Source organism: Balaenoptera borealis (assembly GCF_965194805.1).
Source record: "Balaenoptera borealis genome assembly, chromosome: X".
NCBI classification, from domain to species: domain Eukaryota; kingdom Metazoa; phylum Chordata; class Mammalia; order Artiodactyla; family Balaenopteridae; genus Balaenoptera; species Balaenoptera borealis.
The window spans coordinates 120,722,761-120,747,937 of NC_138881.1; the positions used below are offsets into that span (position 1 = coordinate 120,722,761).

General features: G+C 41.1%; 1 protein-coding gene and 1 long non-coding RNA gene across 2 annotated transcripts in view; both read left to right on the top strand.

The window, feature by feature from the left end:
- Positions 1–25,177, top strand: part of LOC309620106 — a 68,728-nt gene that overhangs the window by 23,318 nt on the left and 20,233 nt on the right. The window lies entirely within an intron of this gene.
- LOC309621234 (uncharacterized protein) lies at positions 16,857–24,820 on the top strand. The gene is made up of 2 exons (XM_082378313.1): positions 16,857–17,376; positions 22,465–24,820. Exon 2 carries the CDS (start codon positions 23,227–23,229, stop codon positions 24,139–24,141), a length of 915 nt encoding a protein of 304 aa, XP_082234439.1. The 5' UTR covers positions 16,857–17,376; positions 22,465–23,226; the 3' UTR covers positions 24,142–24,820.

Sequence of the window (25,177 nt, forward strand, 5' to 3'; positions counted from 1 at the left end):
CTAGCCTAGTAGGTTCTAACTGAGACAGGATCTTAGTTCCCGGACCAGAGATTGAACCCACGCCCTTGGCAGTGGAAGCATGGAGTCCTAACCACTGGACTGCCAGGGAATTCCCCACACTGTTTGGATTATTGTAGCTTTGTAGTAAGCTTTGAAATCAGGGAGTAGGGCCTAGCCTAGTAGGTTCTAACTGAGACAGGAAGGAAGGAGGCAGGGCACAACCATTAAAAGAATGACAGCCATTGGGAAGAACAGGATACCAAAAACAAGCGGTTAGAACCTACCTGGAAATTGTTCATGACAAGAGGTCCATATTCCCCTATAACATTTTCCCTATTATAATCATACCCAGTCACAGTTCCTGATCATTTGATGTTCTTAAAAGATACCATTATTATTCACCAAGGGCATAACATCTTCCCTTAATGAACTATAATTCTGAAGGAACATAGTTCACATTTATTTAAATTTTTAGCTGTATCCACTGAACTTGATTTTATTTTTTGCATTTTTAGATCATAAACCATATGGAGTTAATTATCGTTCCTGAATTAATTTTAGTGGAAGGGAGAGTTAGACAAATGTGTTTTAAGTATATAATGAATATTATTTTTATTCTCCTCAGTACCCTCACTGTCTATCAGAATATCTCCCATATATATTGTTTCATAATGAGTTATAAATATAAATAATTTATGTGTGGTTTAAAATGCCTCACAGCCAGACAAAGTGAAAGTCTCTTTTCTAATCAATATTCCTGCATCCCACTCCCCAAAGGTAACCACTGCTATTGTTTGATTGTATTTGGCATGCATTTTTCTGTGCATATTGAAATACACATACGTAAATAGATACAATGGTTTACACATTAACTGGTTTGTTTGTTAGATATGAAATTGGAATCACAGAATAACACTGATCTGCTACTTATGTTCTTCATTTAACAAGATGTGTGCTTTTTAAATTGTTTTCATTAAGGTATGATTTAGAGAAAATAAAATTCACTCCTTTCAGTGTCCAGTTCTATGTCTTGAAAAGTACATACACTTGTATATGTACACTTGTATACAGTTGTATAACCACACCACAATCAGGATATACGAGTTCCATTATGCCAAAAAATTCTCCTGTGCCTTTTTGTAGTCAACCCATTCTCCCCACCTCAACCCTGACAACGACCTGTTTGTTTTCTGACTCCCAAATTTTGATAGCTGTAGGTTTTCACTTTTATTCTCATTTTAATTCTGTTCTATGTATTTTTAATTGAAGTATAGTTGATTTCTGTTCTACGTATTTTTGATTTCCCTTGAGACTTCCTCTTTGACCCATGAATTAACTTGATATGTGTTGCTCAGTTTCCAAGTTCTCAGAGATTTTCCTGTTATCTTTCTATTATTAATTTCTAGAATTTTATTCCATTATTGTCAGATAACACATTCTGTTTGGTTTCAATTTTTTTAAGCTGTTAAGGTTTGTTTTATGACTCAGGATATAGTCTATCTTGCTGAATGTTCCATGTGCATTTGAAAAGAGTGTGTATTCTGCTGTGTTTGGGTGGACTGTTCTATAAATGTCAGTTAGATCTAGTTGGTTGATGGTGGTGTTCAGTTCATCTATAACCTTGCTAATTTTTTGTCTACTAATTCTATTACTGAGAGAGGAGTATTGAAGACCCAAATTATAATTGTGGATTTGTCTATTCCCCTTTCAGTTCTGTCAGTTTTGCCTCTTGTATTTTAAGACTCCGTTGTTAGATATAATACATATTTAAAATTGTTGTATCTTCCGGGTGAATTGACTGACTCTATTTATCCCTGGTAACTGTGTTTGCTTTCAAGTCGACATTGTCTGATAATGTAAAGAATCTATAGATTCTCCTGCTTTCTTCTGATCAGTGTTTGCGTGGTGTATTTTTATTCATTGTTTTACTCTTAAGCTACCTATATCATTATATTTGAAGGGAGTTTCTTGTAGACAACATATAGTTGGGCCATTTTTGGTTTTTGTTGTTTTATAAATCCATTCTGACGATCTAAGTCATTTAGTTATGTATTTAGACCATTGACAATTAATTATTGATATGTTTCTATTTAGATCTACCACTTTATTTTGCATGTTTTGTTTGTCCTCTCTGTTTTTCATTACCCTGTTTCCCCTTTCTTTGGCTTATCTGAATGCCTTTTAGTATTTCATTTTAATTTTCTATTCTGAATTTGAATATATCTCTTTGTATAATATTTTTGTGGTTGCTCTGTGGATTACAAACTCCCTACTTAACTTTCCACAGTCTATTCAGAATCAATACTCAGAATCATTATGTTACCACTTCAGTTGATATGTAGAAACCTCACCTTAATAGATCCCCTTACCCTCCCCCCTTTACATTACATTTGCCTTATGTATTATAACTACACTGAAATCTACATAGATACCTACTACAGCTACTTTATTGAAAACTCCATCTGTTAATGTTATATTTTGCTGTGATTTTCCACTATTTACCATGATTTTGGAAACCCATTCAGCTGCATCTTCATATTCACTTTCTCCCTAGATCTCCATGAATTCTAAATTGGTGGAAATGTAAATTGGTACAGCCACTATGAAAAACAGTACAGAGGTTCCTTAAAAAACTAAAAATAGAGTTGCCATATGATCTAGCAATCCCACTCTCTGAGCATATATCCAGAGAAAACTCTAATTCAAGATACATGCACCCCACTGTTCATAACAACATTCTTTACAATAGCCAAGACATGGAAACAATCTAAATGTCCATCGACAGATGAGTGGATAAAGAAGAGGTGGTATGTATATACAATGGAATACTACTCAGCCACAAAAAAGAATGAAATAATGCCATTTGCAGCAACATGGATGGACCTAGAGATTATCATACTACGTGAAGTCAGAAAGAGAAAGACAAATGCCATATGATATCACTTACATGTGGAATCTGAAATATGATACAAATGAACTCATTTACAAAACAGAAACAGACTCACAGATATAGAAAACAAACTTATGGTAACCAAAGGGGAAGCGGGGGAGGGAGTGATAAATTAGGAGTTTGGGATTAACGTATACACACTACCATATGTAAAATAAACAACAAGAACCTACTGTATAGCACAGGGAACTATATTAAATATCCTGTAATAAACTATCATGGAAAAGAACATGAAAAAGAATATATGTATATATATCTATAACTGAATCACTTTGCTGTACGCCAGAAATTAATACAACATTGGAAATCAACTATACTTCAGTAAAAAAAAAAAAAAGTAATATAGGTCATTATTAATAAATTAAGCAATATCTTGGACAGCATTGAATGCCAGTGTCCAGAGAAATTAGAGCATTTAGAGCCCTGGTGGCTTCAGGATACAACGGGAAAAGCTTTAGAGTAATTTCAAGCTCACGTACTGAGCAGGTATCCGTAGCAGTTCCCCTGATTTACTTCACCTCTCCTGACTTCTTACCCTTATCTAAATTATAGGATTAAATAGGGACTTCCCTGGTGGTGCAGTGGTTAGGAATCCGCCTGATAGTGCAGTGGACATGGGTTCGAGCCTTGTCCCAGGAAGATCCCACATGCCTTGGAGCAGCTAAGCCCATGAGCCACAACTACTGAGCCTGCACTCTAGAGCCCATGAGCCACAACTACTGAGCCTGCATGCCACAACTACTGAAGCCCACATGCTTAGAGCCAGTGCTCCACAATAAGAGAAGCCACTGCAATGAGATGCCTACACACCACAACGAAGAGTAGCCCCAACTCTCTGCAACTAGAGAAAGCCCATGCGCAGCAACGAAGACCCAATACAGCCAAAAATTAAATAAATAAATACATAAGTAAATAAAAGAAATGTTTAAATTATAGGATTAAATAGGTAACTGAGTAAGTGTTAAGAGTAAAGGAGATACAATTTAGAGTACCATTTGTTTACATTCATTTCCTACCCTCCATATCATCTTTCTCAGAGGAGACGTCTGTTCTGACTGATCCCTTTCTACCCACCATCCTAGAAAGCAGTCATTCACATAATCCCCATACTTAATTCTCATCATCATCAATCATCATCACCAGCACCAACATCTGCATAAGAGGTCACTGTGTATATGAAGCGTTTGTCAGTCTTCTTTCATTATCACCCTCCAGGAGCCCTTTCAGACATTTTTTGCCTAATTACCCCCAGCCCCACTCCCCAGCGGAATGTGAAATTGTTAATACTCCAGATGTAGTTTATCTGTTTATGTACGGTGGTCCTCTGGAAGCTCACAGACCGCTGTAATATCTATGAAAACCCTAACCTCAAGAACCAATCTTTGACCTCTTGGGGGTGATGTCATCTGTTGAGAATGCATGGTATACTGCGATTAGGGCCAAAGCTGGACTCCCATTCCTGCCCCATGCACCCCTCGATCCACACGAAAACACCTGTCATGATTAGATGCCCAGCCTCGATAGACCATCCACGGAGCCACCCTCATCCCTCTCTGGGAGAAATCTCACCTTCCTCTCTGTGTCCTCAGATGCCCTTTCCTCCCTAGCAGGTACAAGCAGCCTAATCATTTCCATAAGTTTTCACAAAGGACAGAAGAAACACTGGCTTCAGACGGCTTCTGCTTCCAGCCTGGTCACAAACTTCCCATGCGGCAGGGGGAAGGAACACCAGGCTTGGCTTCCTGCTGCTGGGAGGGTTAACACAGGGAGAACAGAGGTTAACCACCTCAGCAATACATGTCCTGATACCTTTGCTAAAGATCTGCCACAAGCGACTAAAGGGGACCAGGCTGCCAGGTCCCACCCCTGGCTCTGGCTGTTGGCGTGGGGAACAACCTCTTTGCCATTTGTCTCTGTGCTCAAGAGCACTTGCTTTGTAGTCACACACATCCATGACGAGAGGATAGTGATACATCACTAGTGGGGCTGTTGTGAGATGAAATCCAGTCACTAACATGAAGAACCTAGATCTGGGCCCCTCTAAACAACCTGCTTCATAAAGAGTAGCCCTTTCCTCCGTCAATCAGAGAGCTCATGTGGTCCTCACCCGCCCCATCAGTTGGGGCCCCTTAACCAGATTGCAGGTCGGAATCAACTTGGGGATCTTTTTCTAAACCCTCCTATGAATTTCCCTTGTTGGTGGAAAGAGGGCTTCTGTATCAAAAGCCATTCAAGTTATTCAGCCATGATAATATGGGCCTTAAAAAACAGATATGCCCATTTGGCGCCCGTAGTGTGTGGCAGTGTCCATTTCCCTTTCATTCCACCAGCATCAGTTATTAACAGCTTTTGTCTTTATTGCTAAATATGATCTCTTCTTTTTTCCAGAGACCAGTCCCAGTGGAAGAGTCACCTCAGAAGGTCTGTCCTTAATGTTATAAATTCACAGGCTCCTCCCCTAGGGTTGCCAGATTTCGCAAATAAACATACTGGATGCCCAGCTGAACTTGAATTTCAGATGAACAAAGTAATATGGCATGTGACAGATTTACACAAAAAAGGATTTTTTGTTTATTTTAAATTCAAATGTAAATGGTTTAACTATAATCTGGTAACCCTACACACGGAGGGATCTGGAGGGGAAGCAAGGTGCTCCAGTCAACAACCGCAGCTGAGCCCCTAGCAGAAGCCAGACCCCAGGCTCATCCCTGTGAGTGAGCTCTCTCAGATGTACCAGCCTAATGGAGCCTCCAGCTGATGGCAGCCCCAGGTGAGACACCACATGGAGCAGAAAACTATCCAGCTGAACCCAGTCAACCCACATTATCCCGAGAAATTAAAAAATGGCTATTGTTTTGGTGGTGTTTGTTAAACAGAAATGGACATCTGAACCATGTAGTTTTGGTGAACTCTCTTTTTCTATAGTCTGTAATCTTTGGATAAGATAGGGACTTGCTGCTCTTTGAAGGTTCGATAGGACGTCGTGATCATTTTGGCTATAGTCTCTGTGTGGGTTTATATGTGGGTATAGATTTTGAAATGTCCTCAATTCCTCCTGGGATCCCCAAGATAACTGTTCACGATGTACGATTTTCATCATACTCTTGGAATTTTAGGAATTTATTCCTGAATTCCCTTCCGCAGACGAGGCTCCACTGCACCCATGCTTGTGAAGGGATGGAGGTATTGCTACAAACTGCTCCCGGAGGCACATGGAAAGCCGTGTCCTCAGAAGGTGCCTTGGTGAGTACGTTGTCAGAACAAGGGGTGTTTACTCATTTCAAGAAGGGTTTCTCAAAGAAGCTGTCCTGAAACACTTTCTCCTGCTACAAGGATAGCCTTGCAAGGAAGCCACTCTTCTTGAGTACACATAGGATGCCTTCCCCAGACCTCAGAGACATATGCATTGCAGTCCTGGTCCTTTCTGACTGTCCCAGCGCAGCACTGCTGGGTGGATACGTCTGTGCAGTTCTGGGGTTCGTTAATACGAAGACCACTACCCTTGTGGAAATCTGAGCCACATTCTACAATATCACCTTTATAAGGAATAAAGTTGATGTATTTTCACCTTATTTTTCATATTTCTTAGTTGGTTTAGAGTCAAGATATGGAGAAGGGGTGTATTTTCAAGGCCCCTTAAAGACTCAGTCATTTTAGAGCAAGACCATAGGAATAGTTTGGGACCCGGCGAGACACAGAAGAGGGAAAGGAGCTGTGGATCTATTTGTAGACCCACTCCTGAGGGCAGAGTAAACATGTGCTCCATAAGGGCAGGTTGGTTCAAGAACTTTGAAGGGAGAGGGCCTGGGCTGTGCAACCTGTTTGTTCAACCAACCTCACTAATCAGGTAAGTGATTCTCTAGATAGAGGAGTGAGTGTATAGAGAGGTTACATGGGTTTGGCCGTGGCTGTCCCTCCACGTGGAAGAAAATATTGCGAATGGAGGCTAGGAATTCCCCAGGAAAAAACAATGTATCGTTCAATTGACCCAGGTTTCTGCCTATTAAGTGACTATGATGTTTTAGGCCTGCCTCCCTGGAATAACTCTGAGACTTGTAAATGACATTTTTGTATATGTATCAAGATCATTGGGTTACATGATTATAGAGAGTTCTTAGTTCTCTGCCACAGATGGCTAACTGCTTAGCATGGGCTGTGATAGTACACGTTCACCCCCAGAGGGAGGGCTAACTCATCTGCAGGAACCCTACATACTTCCCTGGGTCTCTGTGTTCTGATAATACACCCCTACTGTCTCTTTAAAGCAAACACAATTCCTGACGACAAGCACATATTTTGTCCCACGAAACTGGACAGATTTTTTTGCCAGTTGCCGGGGTCCCAGTCTAGTGCTTCAAATTAGTATGGTTTCCAAGCGGCAGCCTGAAGAGCTACGGTGTTTTGCTTTAAGCTAAAGACAAGGGGGTGGAGGAGGGTGGGGAGGTATTTAAGGTGGTGGAGGACCTGCCTGAGCCAGGCGGTTACTATACTATAGAAAGGTGACGTCAATAAGGCGACCTTGACGACTTTTTAATGGAGACAGAAGCGGCCTGGCAAGGAGAGCAGGTTTCTCCTTTAGGTGTTTGGAACTGAGTCGGGAGAGTGGGTACCCGCGACGGGGGCTGGACCACCCTGCAGTGTGGGGAGACAAAGGGATCCACATCCAGGTCACTTCTTTCCCGCTTTGGGGGCTCGGTGCCCGGGCTGTCTCGTAGGCAAAGCCATTGGGGTCCTGCCCGGCCCCAGTGGGTGCGGTGTCCTGCTCCAGGGGTGTCCTCGAGCCACTTTCCTTCTAAAGGCAGGGGCGTGGGAGGTGAGACAGGTAACGACTCTCTCTGAGCCTCAGCTTTCCCCTCTGTAAAATGGGGATAAGAACGCTTTCCCCACAGGGTCACTGTGAACATTCAGTGATAACACATGAATAAGCCGAAGGCCCTGTGGTTATTCCGGGATCATGAATGTTTGTATGAATTCAGGCCACTTCTTATTCCATTTCCCACTTTGTTCTTAGGGGACATATGAGGAAAGGAGAAGAAAAAGGCCCTGGTGGGAAGCTCATTGTACCTTTTCCTCGTTCGCAGCACTACCCAGTTGTTTCAGTGTCATTGTCACTAACCCATTGCCTAGCATGGTGCGGGGCCCACAGTTACACCAGTAAAGCATGGTAATTGCCGGATCTGTCTCTCCCTGTGCAGCTCCTCATGCCGGTGGCCTTGCTCATATCAGGTGTCTGAAGGAGGCAGCTTCTAAGGATCTGTGTCCTGATGGCTGCTGGAGCTTCTACTCCAGGTTCAAGGGCAGCAGCTTCCAGGAGACCACAACACTTTGCGTCTTCAGCTGGAGATGACACCTGACTCAAGTGAGTTCATTGATCTGAACAAAAGCACGTTGTGGAATAGCTCCTTGAGGTTCATAAACTAACCTAAAAGTAGACAAGCTACTTTGATCTCATCATGGAAGAAGAGGATTAGCAGGTGGAATGTCATTCCATCAGCAGCTACATGCTTTGTAGTAGCCCTTGAGGCCCATCTTAAAGAAGACTTTTTTGCCAAAAAGCAATGACTAGTCCAGTTGGAGAAGGAAACTGGGCTTTAACATGCATTTGCAATAAATATACCTAATTTGTTCTCACTGTATAAATAATAATCAGTGATTCCCATGTATCTTTCAGATGAGGATGCAAATATGCAGTTGGTTATTCTTTTAGCAATCTGGCATTGTAATGTAGTTCTTCCCTGGTGACCACATTTTCTTTTCCATTATATAAGGTAATTTTAAAGAGCTAGTTTCCAAGTTTCCAAGTGTTAGGTAAAAATGTCAGTTACTAGATCTTAATATTTTAAATATCTTAATATTTAAAAAAATGTTTTTTACCCTAGAGTTTACCCTATAATAATGGTACTCAGCCATGTTCCCTTAAGAAACCACTTACTCTTAATATCATTATGATTATTTCTCTAGGATATAATATTTTTATTCATGTACTTCAGATGGAAATAGAAATCAACTTTCTCTAAATATTTGGATATATTTCTTTGCAAGTGATTATTTCTATTTTGGGTATATGTAGTATGGACCAATTTGATAAGACCATGTGGATCTGTCAGTGTTACAAAGGCATAATCTTGGGAATCTTTCAAATGATTAACTGCGTTGAAGAATTATGAATATATAAATATATTTCAAACTCTTTCTTGAGGTTTGTTAACATACAATACAGTGCATACTTGAACTGTGTGCTCTAATAAGTTTTGATACATGTATGCACCTGTGAATCCAATACTACCATCAAGATAATGAACATACCGTCAAGATAATGAACAAAAAGCTCCTTTGTGCCCCTCTGTAATGCCCCCTTGTGCCTCCTTCTCCATGTCACCCTACCCCTTTCCCAGGCAACCAGTGATCTTCTGTCACTGTAGATTAGTTTTCCTTTCCTATAATTTTATGTGCATAGAATCGTACTATATTCTCTTTTGTCTTGTTTTCTTCAACCTAATCATTTCTACATTTACCCATTTGTTGCATGTATGACTAGTTCCTTCTGTTTTATTGTTGACTACTATTTTATCAAATGGATATACCACACTTTGTTTTCTCCATGCACCTGGTAAAGGATATTTGTTTCCAATTTGAGGCTCTTGTAAAAAAAGCCGCTATGAATATTTACGTGTTAAGCCTTTGCTTGGATATACGCTTTCTTCCTCTTGGGTGAATACTTAGGACTGCAATGGCTGGGTTGCATGCTAGTTGTAAGAGTAACATACATGAAACTGCTAAACTGTGTTCCAGAGTGTTCTCACCATTCTTCACTGCCACCAGCAGTGGGTGAGCGTTCCACCCTCCAAAACCTTGCCAAGACTTGGAATGGTCAGCCCTTTTAATTTTGGCCCTTCTCAGAGGGGTGTAGTGGGATTACATTTACCTTATGGTTAATGACGTTGAGCAACTTTTCATGTGCTTATTTGGCATTTGTATATCTTCTTTGGTGATCTGTTCAAATTGTTTGCCTACTTATTTATTGCCATGTCTGTTTTATCTTACTGAGCCTTGTGAGTCTTTTAAATTCTGGATACAAATCCTTTATCAGATAGCTGATTTGCAAATATTTTCTCCCAGTCAATGGCTTGTCTTTTAATTCCCTCAACTGTGTTTTTGGGAGAATAGAAGTGTTTAATTTTGAGGAAGTCTGGTGTATCAATTTGTTCATTTATGTTTTTGATTTTGCTTTTGATGTTATAACTAAGAAATCTTCTCCTAACCTAGAGTCACAAGAATTTTATCCTGTGTTTTCTTCTGGAAGTTTCATAGTCTAGGTTTAATATTTAGGTCTGTGATTCATTTTGAGTGGACTTTTGTATCTGGTACATTATATGGATACAGTTTACTTTTGTGCATATGGATACCCACTTGTCCCAATACCACTTGTTGAAAAGATATCATTTCTCCACTGAACTGCCTTTGTAGATTTGTCAAAAATAAGTTGCCTATATATGTGTGGATCTATTTCTAGACTCTTTGATATACATTTGATATACATTTCTACCTTCATCCCAATACTACACTGAGTCTTGATTACTGTAGATTTTAAATGACTCTTTACTCACAGACTTCAAAAACAGTTACCAAAGGGGAAAGGTGGGGGTGTTGGTAAATTAGGAATTAGGGATTAACATACACACTACTAAATAAAAAATAAAGTTATAATGAAGAAGAAAAAACATACACACTACTATATATAAAATAGGTAATCAACAAGGATCTACTGTATAGCACAGGGAACTCTACTCAATATTCTGTAATAACCTATATGGGAAGAGAATCTGAAAAAGAATGGATATATATATATATATGTATAACTGAATCACTCTGCTATCCACCTGAAACTAACACAACATCGTAAATCAACTATACTCCAATATAAAATAAAAATTAAACAAAAAATACTTGCACAAAAAATAAATAATAAATAAAATGAGTCTTGAAATAAGATAGTGCTTATCCTCCAATGTTGTTCTTCTTTTCAGAGTTGTTTTCGTAGTCTAGGTCCTTTGCGTTTCCACATGACATTTAGAATAAACCTGTCAATTTCTTTTTTTAAAAAGCATACTAGGTTGTTTCCATGTCCTGGCTATTGTAAATAGAGCTGCAATGAACATTGTGGTACATGACTCTTTTTGAATTATGGTTTTCTCAGGGTATATGCCCAGTAGTGGGATTGCTGGGTTGTATGGTACTTCTATTTTTAGTTTTTTAAGGAACCTCCGTACTGTTCTCCATAGTGGCTGTATCAATTTACATTCCCACCCACAGTGCAAGAGGGTTCCCTTTTCTCCACAGCCTCTCCAGCATTTATTGTTTGTAGATTTTTTGATGATGGCCATTCTGACCAGTGTGAGGTGATACCTCATTGTAGTTTTTTTTTTTTAAGACACTAATGAAAGAGGGGAGGACTTTTTTAAAAATTATTTATTTATTTATGGCTGTGTTGGGTCTTCGTTTCTGTGCGAGGGCTTTCTCTAGTTGTGGCAAGCGGGGGCCGCTCTTCATCGCGGTGCGCGGGCCTCTCACTATCGTGGCCTCTCTTGTTGCGGAGCACAGGCTCCAGACGCACAGGCTCAGTAATTGTGGCTCACGGGCCCAGCTGCTCTGCGACATGTGGGATCTTCCCAGACCAGGGCTCGAACCCGTGTCCCCTGCATTAGCAGGCAGATTCTCAACCACTGCGCCACCAGGGAAGCCCCCTCATTGTAGTTTTGATTTGCATTTCTCTAATGATTAGTGATGTTGAGCATCCTTTCATGTGTTTGTTGGCAATCTGTATATCTTCTTTGGAGAAATGTCTATTTAGATCTTCTGCCCATTTTTTGATTGGGTTGTTTGGTTTTTTGATATTGAGCTGCATGAACTGCTTGTATATTTTGGAAATTATCCCTTGTTGGTCGCATCATTTGCAAATATTTTCTCCTAGTCCATAGGTTCTTTTCGTCTTGTTTGTGGTTTCCTTTGCTGTGCAAAAGCTTTTAAGTTTATTAGATTCCATTTGTTTATTTTTGCTTTTCTTTCCATTGCTTTAAGAGACAGATCCAAAAACCTATTGCTGCGATTTATGTCAAAGAGTGTTCTACCTATGTTTTCCTCTAGGAATTTTATAGTATCCAGTCTTACATTTAGGCCTTTAATCCCTTTTGAGTTGATTTTTGTATATGGTGTTAGAGAATGTTCGAATATTCTTTTACATGTAGCTGTCCAGTTTTTCCAGCACCACTTATTGAACAGACTGTCTTTTCTCCATTGTATTTTTTATACAATTTCCAGGTGTTATATTTTCACTGAACTTTCAGTAGCCATATATTTTCACTGAACTTTCAGTAGCCAGATGTTGCTGGGGAATCTTTTTGGCTGAAAGCACAGGCTTACTGTAGGACAGAAAAGATACTTGATGCTTAACACCTGTATTAGTCAAGGTTCGCCAGAGAAACAGAACCAATAGGATGTTTATATATAGATATTTATTTTATAGAATTGACTCATGAGACTATGGAGGCTCGACACGTCAAAAATCTGATGAGGAAGGCCAACAGGCTGGAGACTCAGGAAAGACTTACATACAGTTGGAATCTGAAGGCAGTCTGCTGATCAGCCACAAAGAGTCGATCTTATAGATGAAGTCCAAAGGCAGTCTCCTGGCAGAATTCCCTCTTGCTTAGGGGAGATCAGCCCTTTGGTCTATTCAGGCCTTCAGCTCATTAGATGAGGCCCACCCACATTATGGAGGTCTAACTGATTTACTCAAAGTCTACATATTTAAATGTAACATCTCGGAAATTCCCTGGCGGTCCAGTGGTTAGGACTCAGTGTTTTCACTGCTGGGGCCCGGGTTCAATCCCTGTTTGGGGAATTAAGATCCCATAAGCCACGCAGCCAGAAAAAAAAAAACCCAAAAAAACTCCATACAATTAAAAAACAAGTAACATCTCATCCCAAAACACTCTCACAAAAACATCCAGAATAATGTGTGATCAAAATCCGGAGACTGTGACCCTGGTCAATTAGACACGTAAAATTTACAACCACAATATTAATGCCTATATTTCCATATCAGCTGTTGGATGTTACTGACAATGTATTTAAACTAGGGAGGAAAATGTCTGAGAGAAAATTCTACAGGTCATCTCCAGAAAATCAGTCACTAAAATGAAATAGTTTAGTAGCTTTCAACTTTACTGTGTGGTTAGAATTGAATTGTGGAGTTTTCTTCTTTATCCTCAAGCAAATCCATCTCGATGAATTCTTGGGTTGTTGGGTGGTAAGAAAAAGTGGGAGAGAGCATTATGAATATGGGTACACATGTATGTGCGTGTGTGTGTTTGTGAGTATGTGTGTGTATATTGGTGAAGCTGTGAGGAATATTTACTGTGAGGAATATTTGAGGTTAATTACTGTGTGTTATGTCAGTCCTGCTCAGTTCTGGGCACATGTTAGGAAACAAATCAGGATGGTTGCTGTTTGTTTTATCCCAGCTTTCCTTGGTCAGCATGGTTACCATGGTGACTCAGTGACTGCTATAGGATTTGGTACAGACTGAAAATACATTCCTGATTCTTACCTGAATCCATCATGACTATGTTAGTTGTTAAGTGTTGCTTTTATAATTCTGTCATCCCTTCTAGATTAATAGACATTCAAATGTACGGTGGAGTTTCTCTTCACCCCATCACTTATTTATTTACTCATGTATTTATGTTATGAGTATGGCTCACAGGTTCCTATTTTCCTCAAAGAGTTACCATCTATCATTATAATTACGTATTTCGATGCTAAATTGTCCCAGAACTGGCCAGTGTTAGACCCGTCAAGTTGGCTTCTGTGTCCATTTAATGCCCCTCTAGAATTCTTTAGCATGTACTGGGCTCTCTGAGCCTAGTGTATCCCAACCTGTAAAAAGGAGGTAATGATGTCCACTTCAGAGCGTTACCTTGAGGATTTAGAGAGAAAAAGGCGGAAAAGAACAACCTACACTGTGTGGCATTTAGTAGTCCCTCAAAAATTTAAGCTTCCCTTTCCAACTTTACCTCCTTCATCCTGTTTAGTGTGATGCCTCTGACATTACCATAATAGCATGACCTCCAGAGAGAATACTTAGACATGTAACACAGCAGGGATAAGCCCGCATGTCCATGATGTGAGAGCCTCAGTGTCACTGCTGTGTGTGGAGGGGGCTGTGTGATGGAGCTGGGGAAGAGGAAATGCATCACTGCACAGCTTCCAGTGAATTGAGCGGGGACAGACAAGTACATCCTCACTCCTGCCCCCTGTATTTCATGTGCTTTCCCTTCCTTTCACTTTCCTCTCTATTCCATGTGCTGTCTTTCCCCCTTACTCTTCCCTGCAGTGGAACATCAGAGAAGGATGTGGACACTGAGCCCCAGAAACAAGAGCCGATAGAGAAGAACCAAGTGTGATGTTGAATCTGCTAGACGGGTTCCTGGAGCAAGAGTGAAGAGATCGGGCCCCATCATTGGGACGCTTCAGGTACCTCACTACCTTTTCCCATGCCTCATCTATACAACAGGCTAACAGTACCCAATGCTCCCAACCACCCAGGAATATTGTGGATTTAAGTGTGATCCCATGTGGGAAAGCAATCTGTGGTTGTAGGTGGGTTGAAGAACCAGTGCACTTTCCAGTAATTACATTAACAGACACACTGTGGATATCATAGAACTCTGCATGGTAGGCATTAAATTAATGTTAATCAAACATCACCATGTTTAAGTCGGGATTTTTCCAAGTGGTCCATGAACTACCTCATCAAAATCATCAGAGGGTACTTGTTAAAATAGCAGATTCCTGGGCTCACTCTAGGTCTGCTGAATCCAAAAGAGGGAGGTGCATTCGGAGGAGTCTACATGTTGGAACAATTTCTCCTGTTGGTTGTGGTATCATCCAAGTTTGAAAGGCACTGCTGTGAATTTGCAAGAAGGTGTTCTTTTTTTTTTTTTTTCTTTTTCTTTTAGCCATGTCACGTGGCATGCGGGATCTTAGTTCCCTGACCAAGAATTGAACCCATGCCCCCTGCAGTGGAAGCATGGAGTCTTAACCACTGGACTGCCAGGGAAGTCCCTGCAAGAAGGTGTTCTTACAATTTTGAATCCTTTTGTAAAAAAAATTTTTATTGGAGTATAGTTGATTTACAGTGTTGTGTTTGTTAGTTTCTGGTGTACGGCAAACTGAATCAATTATACATATACCCACTCTTTTTTAGATTCTTTTCCCATACAGGCCATTACAGAGTAATGAGTAGAGTTCCCTGTGCTACACGGTAGGTCCTTATTAGTTATCTATTTGTATATATAGTAGTATGTATATAATTTTGAATCCTTTAATGTCTATCTTTGGTGTCAATTTTATCTGCAACTTGGCTTTAAATATCTGTGTCTCCTCTCAGTGGGTCAAAAAGGGAACAATTCTTTCTTTTCAGTAATACTCAGTGTTTTATATGGGAGGGACTGCAATAGTTTCCTAAGGCTGCCATGACAAAGTACCACAAGCTGAGTGGCGTAAACAATAGAAATGTATTGTCTCACAGTTCTGGAGGCAAGAAGCCTGAAATCAAGGTATTACCAGGGCCGTGCTTCCTCTGAAACCAGTTGGGGAATCTATTTGCACTTCTTTGTAGCTTCTGGTGGATTGCTGGCAATTTTTGCATTTCTTAGCTTGGCTCTGTGTAACTCCAACCTCTGCCTACATCGTCACATGGTGTTATCCCTGTTCTTCTGTCTCATGTGGCTGTCTTTTCTCCATTGTATATTCTTGCCTCCTTTGTCATAGGTTATTGACCATAGGTGAGTGGGTTTATATCTGGGCTCTCTATTCTGTTTCGTTGATCTTTGTGTCTGTATTTGTGCCAGTACCATACTGTTTTCATTTACTGTAGCTTTGTGGTATAGTCTGAAGTCAGGAAGTGTGATTCCTCTAGCTCCATTCTTCTTTCTCAAGATTGTTTTGGCTATTCAGTGTCTTTTGTGTTTCCATATAAATTTTAAAATTATTTGTTTTAGGTCTGTGAAAAATGCCACAGTATTTTGATAGGGACTGCATTGAATCTGTAGATTGCCTTGGGTAGTATGGACATTTTAACAATTTTCTTTCAATCCATGAACATGGAATATCTTTCCATTTATTTGTATTATCTTCAATTTTCTTCATCAATATCTTATATAGTAGAATTTTTTAAATGATGTGATTCCTGACCATTCATCCTTGTAAAAACCAAAACACTAGGCAAGATTTTTCTTCTAACCTTTTTTCTTCTATGGTCAGTACTGTATTGTATAACTGCATTTTGCAGATGAGACAATTTAAGTGACTGTGAAGTGAAGTAAAAGTATTCAAACTCACACAGTTTGTAAGTGGCAGAAATAGGGTTTGGACCTATCTGTCTTCAGAGCCCTCACTTCTAAATGGTACACCTAGGAAGATGAAAGAGACATTTGCTGAGCTGTGTCAGCCCATGGACAGTGATGTTAAGTTAGGGCCCTATCTCTTTTAGTGGAAACTATGTATCAGTAGGCATTTTCCCACACATATGGGGGTATTTATTTAAGAAAAATGAAAAGATAAGAATTATAAAGCAAAAAGGTATTAACTGTTATAATTTCTATGCATTAGATAATTTTCTCATTAAAAAATAGTCTTGGACTCCCCTGGTGAATTCTTTTTGTCATGAACTCAGAGTGCTTTTCAGATGGGATCTCATTGCTCTGTGTCTGAGGCCTCCCTTCTTGGGCATCAGGGATGGTCTGACCCCCTTTGATAGGTGAGGGCAGAAGAGGTGTGGTGACTTACTCAAGGTCACCTAGAGTTAGTGGGTGTGGGAGGCATGCAGTCTTAGCCTCTTAGCCGGAGGTAGCTCCTGGTGGAGACAGTATGTCTCTCACAAAAAGCAAAGTCACTTAAGGGCTTTGCCCCCTTGACTTGGAATGCACTCTTTGTTCCAGGCCTGAGGGATGTAAAAGAGATTAGTGAAGCTATCTCAAGCCAGGAGACCTCAGGGAACTGAGAGTCCTGGTTGTTCCTTATGGCTGGGGGCTGTGCGTGCCTGGTTAAGGGAAGTTATTGTTCAGGAATGATCGTTGTAAACTTGCTGACATCCGTGGTGGTGATTGAACTGAGACGATAAGCAATTTTATGGGTTCATTGTCGGATAATGGGTTCCTCTTCTGTCTATATAAGATTCAGTAGATTCTAAATAAAGTGCCTTGCAACCATCAGTTGTCTTGGTCCTTCTGATCCCATACTCGCGGTGCTATTCAGTCCCTTGCCCCTCTCCGTCGGGACCTGGAAGACCCTCTGCAGTGGCTGGACCATCGCAAGTGGCGCCCGCACAGGGACCTGACGGCTGAGGAAGTACAGAAAAAGAGGTAAGCGGATCCTTATGCAGAATATAGAAGAGTAAGTGGCCGCCACGAATATAATAAGTGAAACAGGAAGCGTAAGGCAGATAGAGTCAGAAGTAAAATAAGATGGGACAAAAAGTCTCTAAAGGAGCGTGAGTTGTTCGCCCAACTGCTGTTGTCTATGTTAAAGGCACGGGGCACAACAGTGTCTACCTCACAGATCTCTGAGTTCTTACAGCATGTATATGAGGTTTCTCCTTGGTTTCCTGAGGGAGGTTCTATAGATGCCGCTATATGGGAGAAAGTAGGGGAAGATCTTTGCAATCATTATAAGGCCAATGGCCCAGCTCAAGTTCCGATTATGACTTTTAGTATATGGAATTTGATCAAGGAATGCTTGGAACCCCTTTATGAAGGGAAACACATTAAGCCTATTTCTTCTGCTCCGCCACTTGCGGAGGTTGCAATCAGCCCTCCATTTTCAGATGAGGATGTGCCTTTTGATCTTGCTGAGGAAGCTGCACGATATGAAAAGAATAAATATCCTAATGATGATGTTTTATTAGCTCTGGTGGAAAAGTCTCTTAAAAAATTGAATGTGAGTAAGTCACATGATGCTGTCCCTTTGAGCCCGCTGCAGAGGGCTGTTCAAGGGGCAATGCAGAGAGGAGAAGATCCTTTGTTTTGCTGCCCAGTTATTGAAAGACCGGATCCTAATAATCCTCAGCAGGGTATTAGGGAACATCAGGCTATCCCTTTTAAAGTTTTGAAAGACCTAAAGGCAGCATGTGCCCAATACGGGGCTACAGCCCCTTTTACAACAGCTCTGATTGATACTATAGCCGGGGAGGCTTTACCTCCCTCGGATTGGAAATCTATTGCACGAGCCTGCTTAAATGGGGGGGATTATCTCATGTGGAAATCAGACTTTTATGAGAGGGCTGCTGAGCACGCTGAAGAGAACGCTGCTCACAATATTCCTACTGGTCATGACATGTTGGTAGGAGAAGGACGATATATATCTTTGCAAGATTAGCTCACTTATCCAGCAATGGCCTATCCTCAAATTAATCATTTAGCTCTACAAGCCTGGAGAAAATTGCCTCCCACTCAAAAAACAGAAGATATTTCAAAGATTAGACAGGGGCCCAATGAACGTTATGCAGATTTTGTGGATCGGCTACTCCAGGCAGTGGGGCGCTTGATAGCGGATGGCCCTACAGGAGCTATTATAGTGAAACAATTGGCTTTCGAAAATGCTAATAGTGCTTGCCAAGCGGCTATTAGACCTTGGGGAAAAAAAAGGAACCTTAGAGGATTATATTCGCCTTTGCTCAGATATTGGACCTGCTTATGTACAAGGAGCTGCTATTGCTGCCGCACTTACAAAAGCCGGCATAGTCCAACCTACTAGAAAAAGGGGTCCATGTTTTAAATGTGGCAGACCTGGTCATTTTGCCAAAGACTGTAGGGCTCCCCCCGGTGCCAAGGCTGGCCTAGGGGTGGAGGCGCCTACAGGACCCAGGGCACCTGGTTTGTGTCCTCGATGTCAGAGAGGAAAACATTGGGCTAAGGAACGTCGATCTCAGACCCATACAGATGGAACTCCTCTGTCGGAAAACTTCTTGCGGGGCCCTCCCCGGCCCCGCCAAACAATAGGGGCAATGACCATCTGCCCTCCACAGAGTGTCCCCAAGAGTCTAGGAAACCTGCCTATTTGTCCTCCTCAGACTACACCCAAGAGTTTTATGAAGCAAAATCTCGGCCCGGTATCTCCTCCCTGTTCCGAGCCACGCCTGATAGCGCAGGATTGGACCTCAGTGCCTCCTCCAGATATGTATTAACACCTGGAATGGAGCCTCAAGCTTTACCTACAGGAGTTTTTTGGGCCTTTACCTCCGGGGACAGCTGGCCTTGTTTTAGGCCGGAGTAGTGTTTCTATGAAAGGATTAACTATCCTGCCAGGAATTGTAGATGCTGATTATGAGGGAGAAATTAAAATTATGGCTTACACATTGAAGAAAATTATTACTATTAACTCAGGTGATAAGATTGCTCAACTTATTCTGTTTCCATATGTGCCTGAGGGAAACATATTACAACATCAGAAGAGGGGAACTAAAGCTTTTGGCTCCTCTAATGCAGCTTATTGGGTTCAAAAAATAGGAAGGCAACGCCCACAGATGCAATTGATGATTAATGGTAAACGGTTTTTGGGGCTCTTGGATACTGGAGCTGACGTGTCAGTTATGACACAAATCCATTGGCCAAAACAATGGCCTGTTCATTCATCCATTTCGGAGCTACAAGGAATAGGGCAAACAACGGCTCCTCTACAAAGTGCTCAATTGTTAAAATGGCAGGATTCAGAAGGACATATGGGTTATTTTCAACCTTACATTATTCCTGGATTACCCATTAACTTATGGGGCCGTGATATACTTAAAGATATGGGAGTGTTCTTGTGTAGCCCTAACTCTACTGTGACTAATATGTTATTAAACCAAGGTTTTCTTCCTAATGGAGGCTTAGGCATTAATCAACAGGGAATTGTTGAACCTGTTGTTCCAAGGACTTTCACTAATAGACAGGGACTGGGTTTTTCTTAGGGGCCTTGGAGTCTCCTCCACTCACTGCTGATCCCATAACATGGTTGAGTGATTCACCTGTGTGGGTGGACCAATGGCCCCTGACTCAGGCGAAATTATTAGCTGCTCGTCAATTGGTCAATGAGCAATTATCATTAGGACATTTAGAACCTTCTATTAGTCCTTGGAACACTTCAATATTCGTTATACAAAAACAGTCAGGAAAATATCGACTATTACAAGATTTAAGGGCTGTCAATCAAACTATGTTAATTATGGGAGCATTACAACCAGGTCTTCCTTCTCCTTCGGCCATTCCTTATACTTTTCATATTATTGTTATAGATTTAAAGGATTGTTTTTTTACTATTCCCTTACATCCTGAAGATAAAAAGCGTTTTGCATTTAGTGTGCCTGCTGTTAACTTTCGAGAGCCTATGAAACGATATCAGTGGAAGGTATTACCTCAAGGTATGGCTAATAGTCCTACCCTATGTCAGAAACATGTTGCTCAGGCATTGCAACCTGTCCGTCTTCAGTTTCCTGCCTTATATTTAATTCATTATATGGATGATATATTATTAGCTCATTCTAATGTTACTGTGTTACAACATGCTTTTGAACAACCACAAAGATCACTTCAAAGTTTTGGCCTAGTAATAGCAGATGATAAGATTCAAAAAACATCCCCTTTTGCTTATCTGGGAAAATTTATCAGTGCCACGAAAATTATTCCACAGAAAATTGAGATACGTACTGACCAGTTACATACATTAAATGATTTTCAAAAACTCTTAGGAGACATTAATTGGCTGAGACCTTCTTTAAAATTAACTACTGCCCAATTACAACCTTTGTTTGATATTTTAAAAGGCGATTCTAACCCTTTATCTCCGTGTACACTGACTTCTCAGGGAGCCAAGGCCTTACAATTGGTCAATGCTGCTATACAGCAAGCTCAATTAACTCGTGTACATTTAGATTTGCCTGTAAAATTAATCATTTGTCCTACTCCACATGTTCCTACGGGAGTTTTGTGGCAACCTGTGGGGATTCTTGAATGGCTTCATATGAAGGTAACTCCTTCCAAAGTTATTGCTCCTTATTATGAATTGATTGCTTCTTTAGTACAGATGGGAAGAACTCGATGTATGCAACTTTTTGGCTATGACCCTACGCACATAATTTTGCCTTATAATTCAGAACACTTCACTTGGTTATTACAACACAGCAATCTATGGGGACTAGGCTTTTGTGGTTATTCTGGCCCTACAGACAACCATTAGCCTGCTGATAAAATAATACAATTTAGTCTCACTACTCCTTACATTTTCCCCACAATTATTAAACGTTTCCCTCTACCAAATGCCTTTACTGTTGTTACAGATGGATCATCTAATGGCATTGCAGCTATAATCACAGATACTGGCATCCAAATTACAGAACATACTAACCTGCGCTCTGCTCAGCGAGTTGAATTACATGCCATTATTATGGCCTTTCAAAAATTTTCCACGGTATCTTTTAATCTATATTCTGATAGTCGTTATTTAGTTGAGGTCCTAGTAGCTTTGGAAACTGCCACACTTGGCCATACTAATGATGCTCAGTTGTTTCATACCTTTATGACTTTACAGCATTTAATTCGCACACATCAAGGTCCCGTCACAGTGCTTCATATCAGAGCGCAGTCTTCCCTGCCTGGACCGTTGACTTCTGGTAGCACTTGGGCTGATTCTCTCACTAAATCTGTAGCAGGTGTCGTGACCCAGCCTGCTGCTGTGCGACACGCTCAAAATTCTCATTCTTTACACCATCAATCTTCAGCCATGTTACAAAAACAATTTGCTATTTCTCGAGAGGCCGCTAGACAAACTGTTAAACAATGTTCCCAATGTGCTCCACATCTCCCAGTTCCTTGTTGCAGAGTCAATCCTCGCGGTCTTCGCCCTGCTCATATATGGCAAATGGATGTTACTCATGTTTCTTCCTTTGGAAAGCTTCAGTTTGTTCATGTAACTATTGACACTTATTCTGGCTTCCTTTGTGCTACTGCCCAGACTGGAGAAGCCACAAAGCACGTTATTACCCACTTATTTCATTGGTTCGCCTTCATGGGAATTCCCCAAATACTTAAAACGGATAATGCCCCTGGATACACTAGGACCTCTTTTGCTTCTTTCTGTGCTACTTTTAACATCACTCACCTTACTGGTATTCCTTATAATCCTCAAGGACAGGGCATTGTTGAACGTGCAAATCAAGGTCTGAAGCTCACTCTTTCTAAAATACGAAAGGGGGAATATACTAAGACACCCCATGCCTTATTAAATCATGCCTTGTTTATTTTAAATTTTTTGACAGTTGATCGAGCAGGTAACACAGCTTTTGAACGTCTGATGGCCGCTTCCACAGCTCAAGGAGCTTCGGCACAGGTGCTGTGGAAGGACCCTCTGACAAATATATGGAATGGACCTGATCCAGTTGTAATCTGGGGTCGAGGTCATGTTTGTGTTTTTCCTAGAAGTGCTGACTCCCCTCGGTGGCTTCCTGAACGTCTTGTTAGACAGATAGATGACAAGAAAGACCCCGCAGCTGGTTCGGAAGATGCGGCGCCTCTCGCTGAATGCGAAGACTGTTCCAGGGATGGATTCCAAGAGAAGAGGTCGGAAAAGGAAGCGTCCAGCACGAAGGACTCGGCAAAGTGATCCTCCGACTTGGGGTCAATTGAAGAAATTGGTGGCTCAAGCTCAGGAATTAGTGACTGCTCAAAGGACTCCTTTTACCCCTATGACAATGGTTTTGGCTATGTTGGCTGTTCTTTCTACCTCTTCTGTTCAAGCTGATGATTTATACTGGGCTTATGTTCCTGACCCCCCTTTGCTACAACCTGTTTCCTGGATGGATGCCGATTTCCCTGTATTTTATTTTATTTTATTTTATTTTATTTTTAAATTTATTTTTATTTATTTATGGCTGTGTTGGGTCTTCGTTTCTGTGCGAGGGCTTTCTCCAGTTGTGGCAAGTGGGGGCCACTCTTCATCGCAGTGCGCGGGCCTCTCACTATCACGGCCTCTCTTGTTGCGGAGCACAGGCTCCAGACGCGCAGGCTCAGTAATTGCGGCTCACAGGCCCAGCTGCTCCGCGGCATGTGGGATTTTCCGGGACCAGGGCTCGAACCCGTGTCCCCTGCATTGGCAGGCGGATTCTTAACCACTGCGCCACCAGGGAAGCCCCTGTATTTTATAATGATACCATTTTGGGGGATTTTATTGGAAATATTAAGATGGCAAATATGTCTGTGAATTATTCCAATTGGTTTAGTTATTTTCCTGTATGTTTAAGTCCGCTAAATTTGAAATCAGGATGTGTTAAAGCTATAGCTTTCGAACATACTGTGCAATATGCTGGAAAGGCAGAATCACAATATGCAACTAATAACAGAGTTGCGTATCGCTTTACTGGTTCTTCTCTTACTTTATATTGTAGGCAGATAGTAAAACGAGGAGATTCATCTACATTTGTGTATTGGTATAAAGATCATCAATTAATTAACATTCAGGAACGTATTACCCGAGTTAACCCTAAAGATCCTTTTAATCATTCTATACTTATTAAGAATTTACAACCTTCTGATTCTGGACATTATCTATGTGTAGAAACTTCTACAGGAGGGCAGGGCACCTTACTGGTGGGTCATCAAGTGACCGTGTTTTCCCGGCATTCGCCGGGTCTTTTGCCTTCATTTATCCCTACTGCTTTTCCTCAGTCAAGTTTTGAGGTTTGTAATTCTACTTGGATCTATGTAACGGCGCATAAGTACAATGAATCTGACTGGGATTGGGAAAGAATCAAAATGCATATTCTTAGTGTATGGTCTGACAGCAAGATTAGTTTAGATATACGTAAATTAAATGCAGAAATTCAAGCTATACAAGAATCACATCTAGATGAAAATCATCCAACAGAAATTATAAAAGGGTTGGTTAGTCAACTACATTGGCTCAATCCCCAAAACTGGATTCAGGGTGGCTTATCTCTAGCCATTATGTGTTTTCTTATGTTGACAATTATCCCATGCTTTGTAAAATTTGTTCTGCAAAGATATGTTCATCTCAGTACTGAGCTCCATGGTTTGCGTTTACAACAACATGCTTTAAAAAAGAAAAAAGGGGGACCTGTGGGAGGCGTGCAGTCTTAGCCGGAGGTAACTCCTGGTGGAGACAGTATGTCTCTCACAAAAAGCAAAGTCACTTAAGGGCTTTGCCCCCTTGACTTGGAGTGCACTCTTTGTTCCAGGCCTGAGGGATGTAAAAGAGATTAGCGAAGCTATCTCAAGCCAGGAGACCTCAGGGAACTGAGAGTCCTGGTTGTTCCTTATGGCTGGGGGCTGTGCGTGCCTGGTTAAGGGAAGTTATTGTTCAGGAATGATCGTTGTAAACTTGCTGACGTCCGTGGTGGTGATTGAACTGAGACGATAAGCAATTTTATGGGTTCATTGTCTGATAATGGGTTCCTCTTCTGTCTATATAAGATTCAGTAGATTCTAAATAAAGTGCCTTGCAACCATCAGTTGTCTTGGTCCTTCTGATCCCATACTCGCGGTGCTATTCAGTCCCTTGCCCCTCTCCGTCGGGACCTGGAAGACCCTCTGCGGTGGCTGGACCATCGCAGTGGGTTAGGTCTGGCCCTTGGGCCAGGTGTGTCTCCTGTCTACTACCCAGTCTTCTGTCCATTATACATGGCACTAGCCTATGTTCCTATGTGTAGTGAATCACTTTTCAAGGGCTCAGAGGATACACGCTTCTCTGAGGTTAACCAGCAGGTAATATAAGAAGACACTAAGTACCTTCAAATAAAAGGAAGTGAGGTATTAATTTTCCTCTTTCCCTAAACTCTTCTGGTAGATTAGAAGAAAAATTCTTGGAATCATGCAGCATATACTCTTCAGTATGGCTCCTTTCCTGAACATAATGTGTGTTTTATATCACTGTTGTCCACAGCTGTAGACTGTTCATTCTCATTGGTATACAGTATTACATCATGTGGGTGTTTTGTAATATATCCATCCATTATGAGTATTTGGGTTTTTTACAGCTTTGACTAATTATGAATAATGTTCCTATGAATGATCTTGTATATACCTTTGGAATGGACATTTAATTTCCTTTCTCTTGGGCCTGTACCTAAGAATGGCTTTTCTAAGTCATAGGGTTTTTGTATGTTGAGCTCAGTAG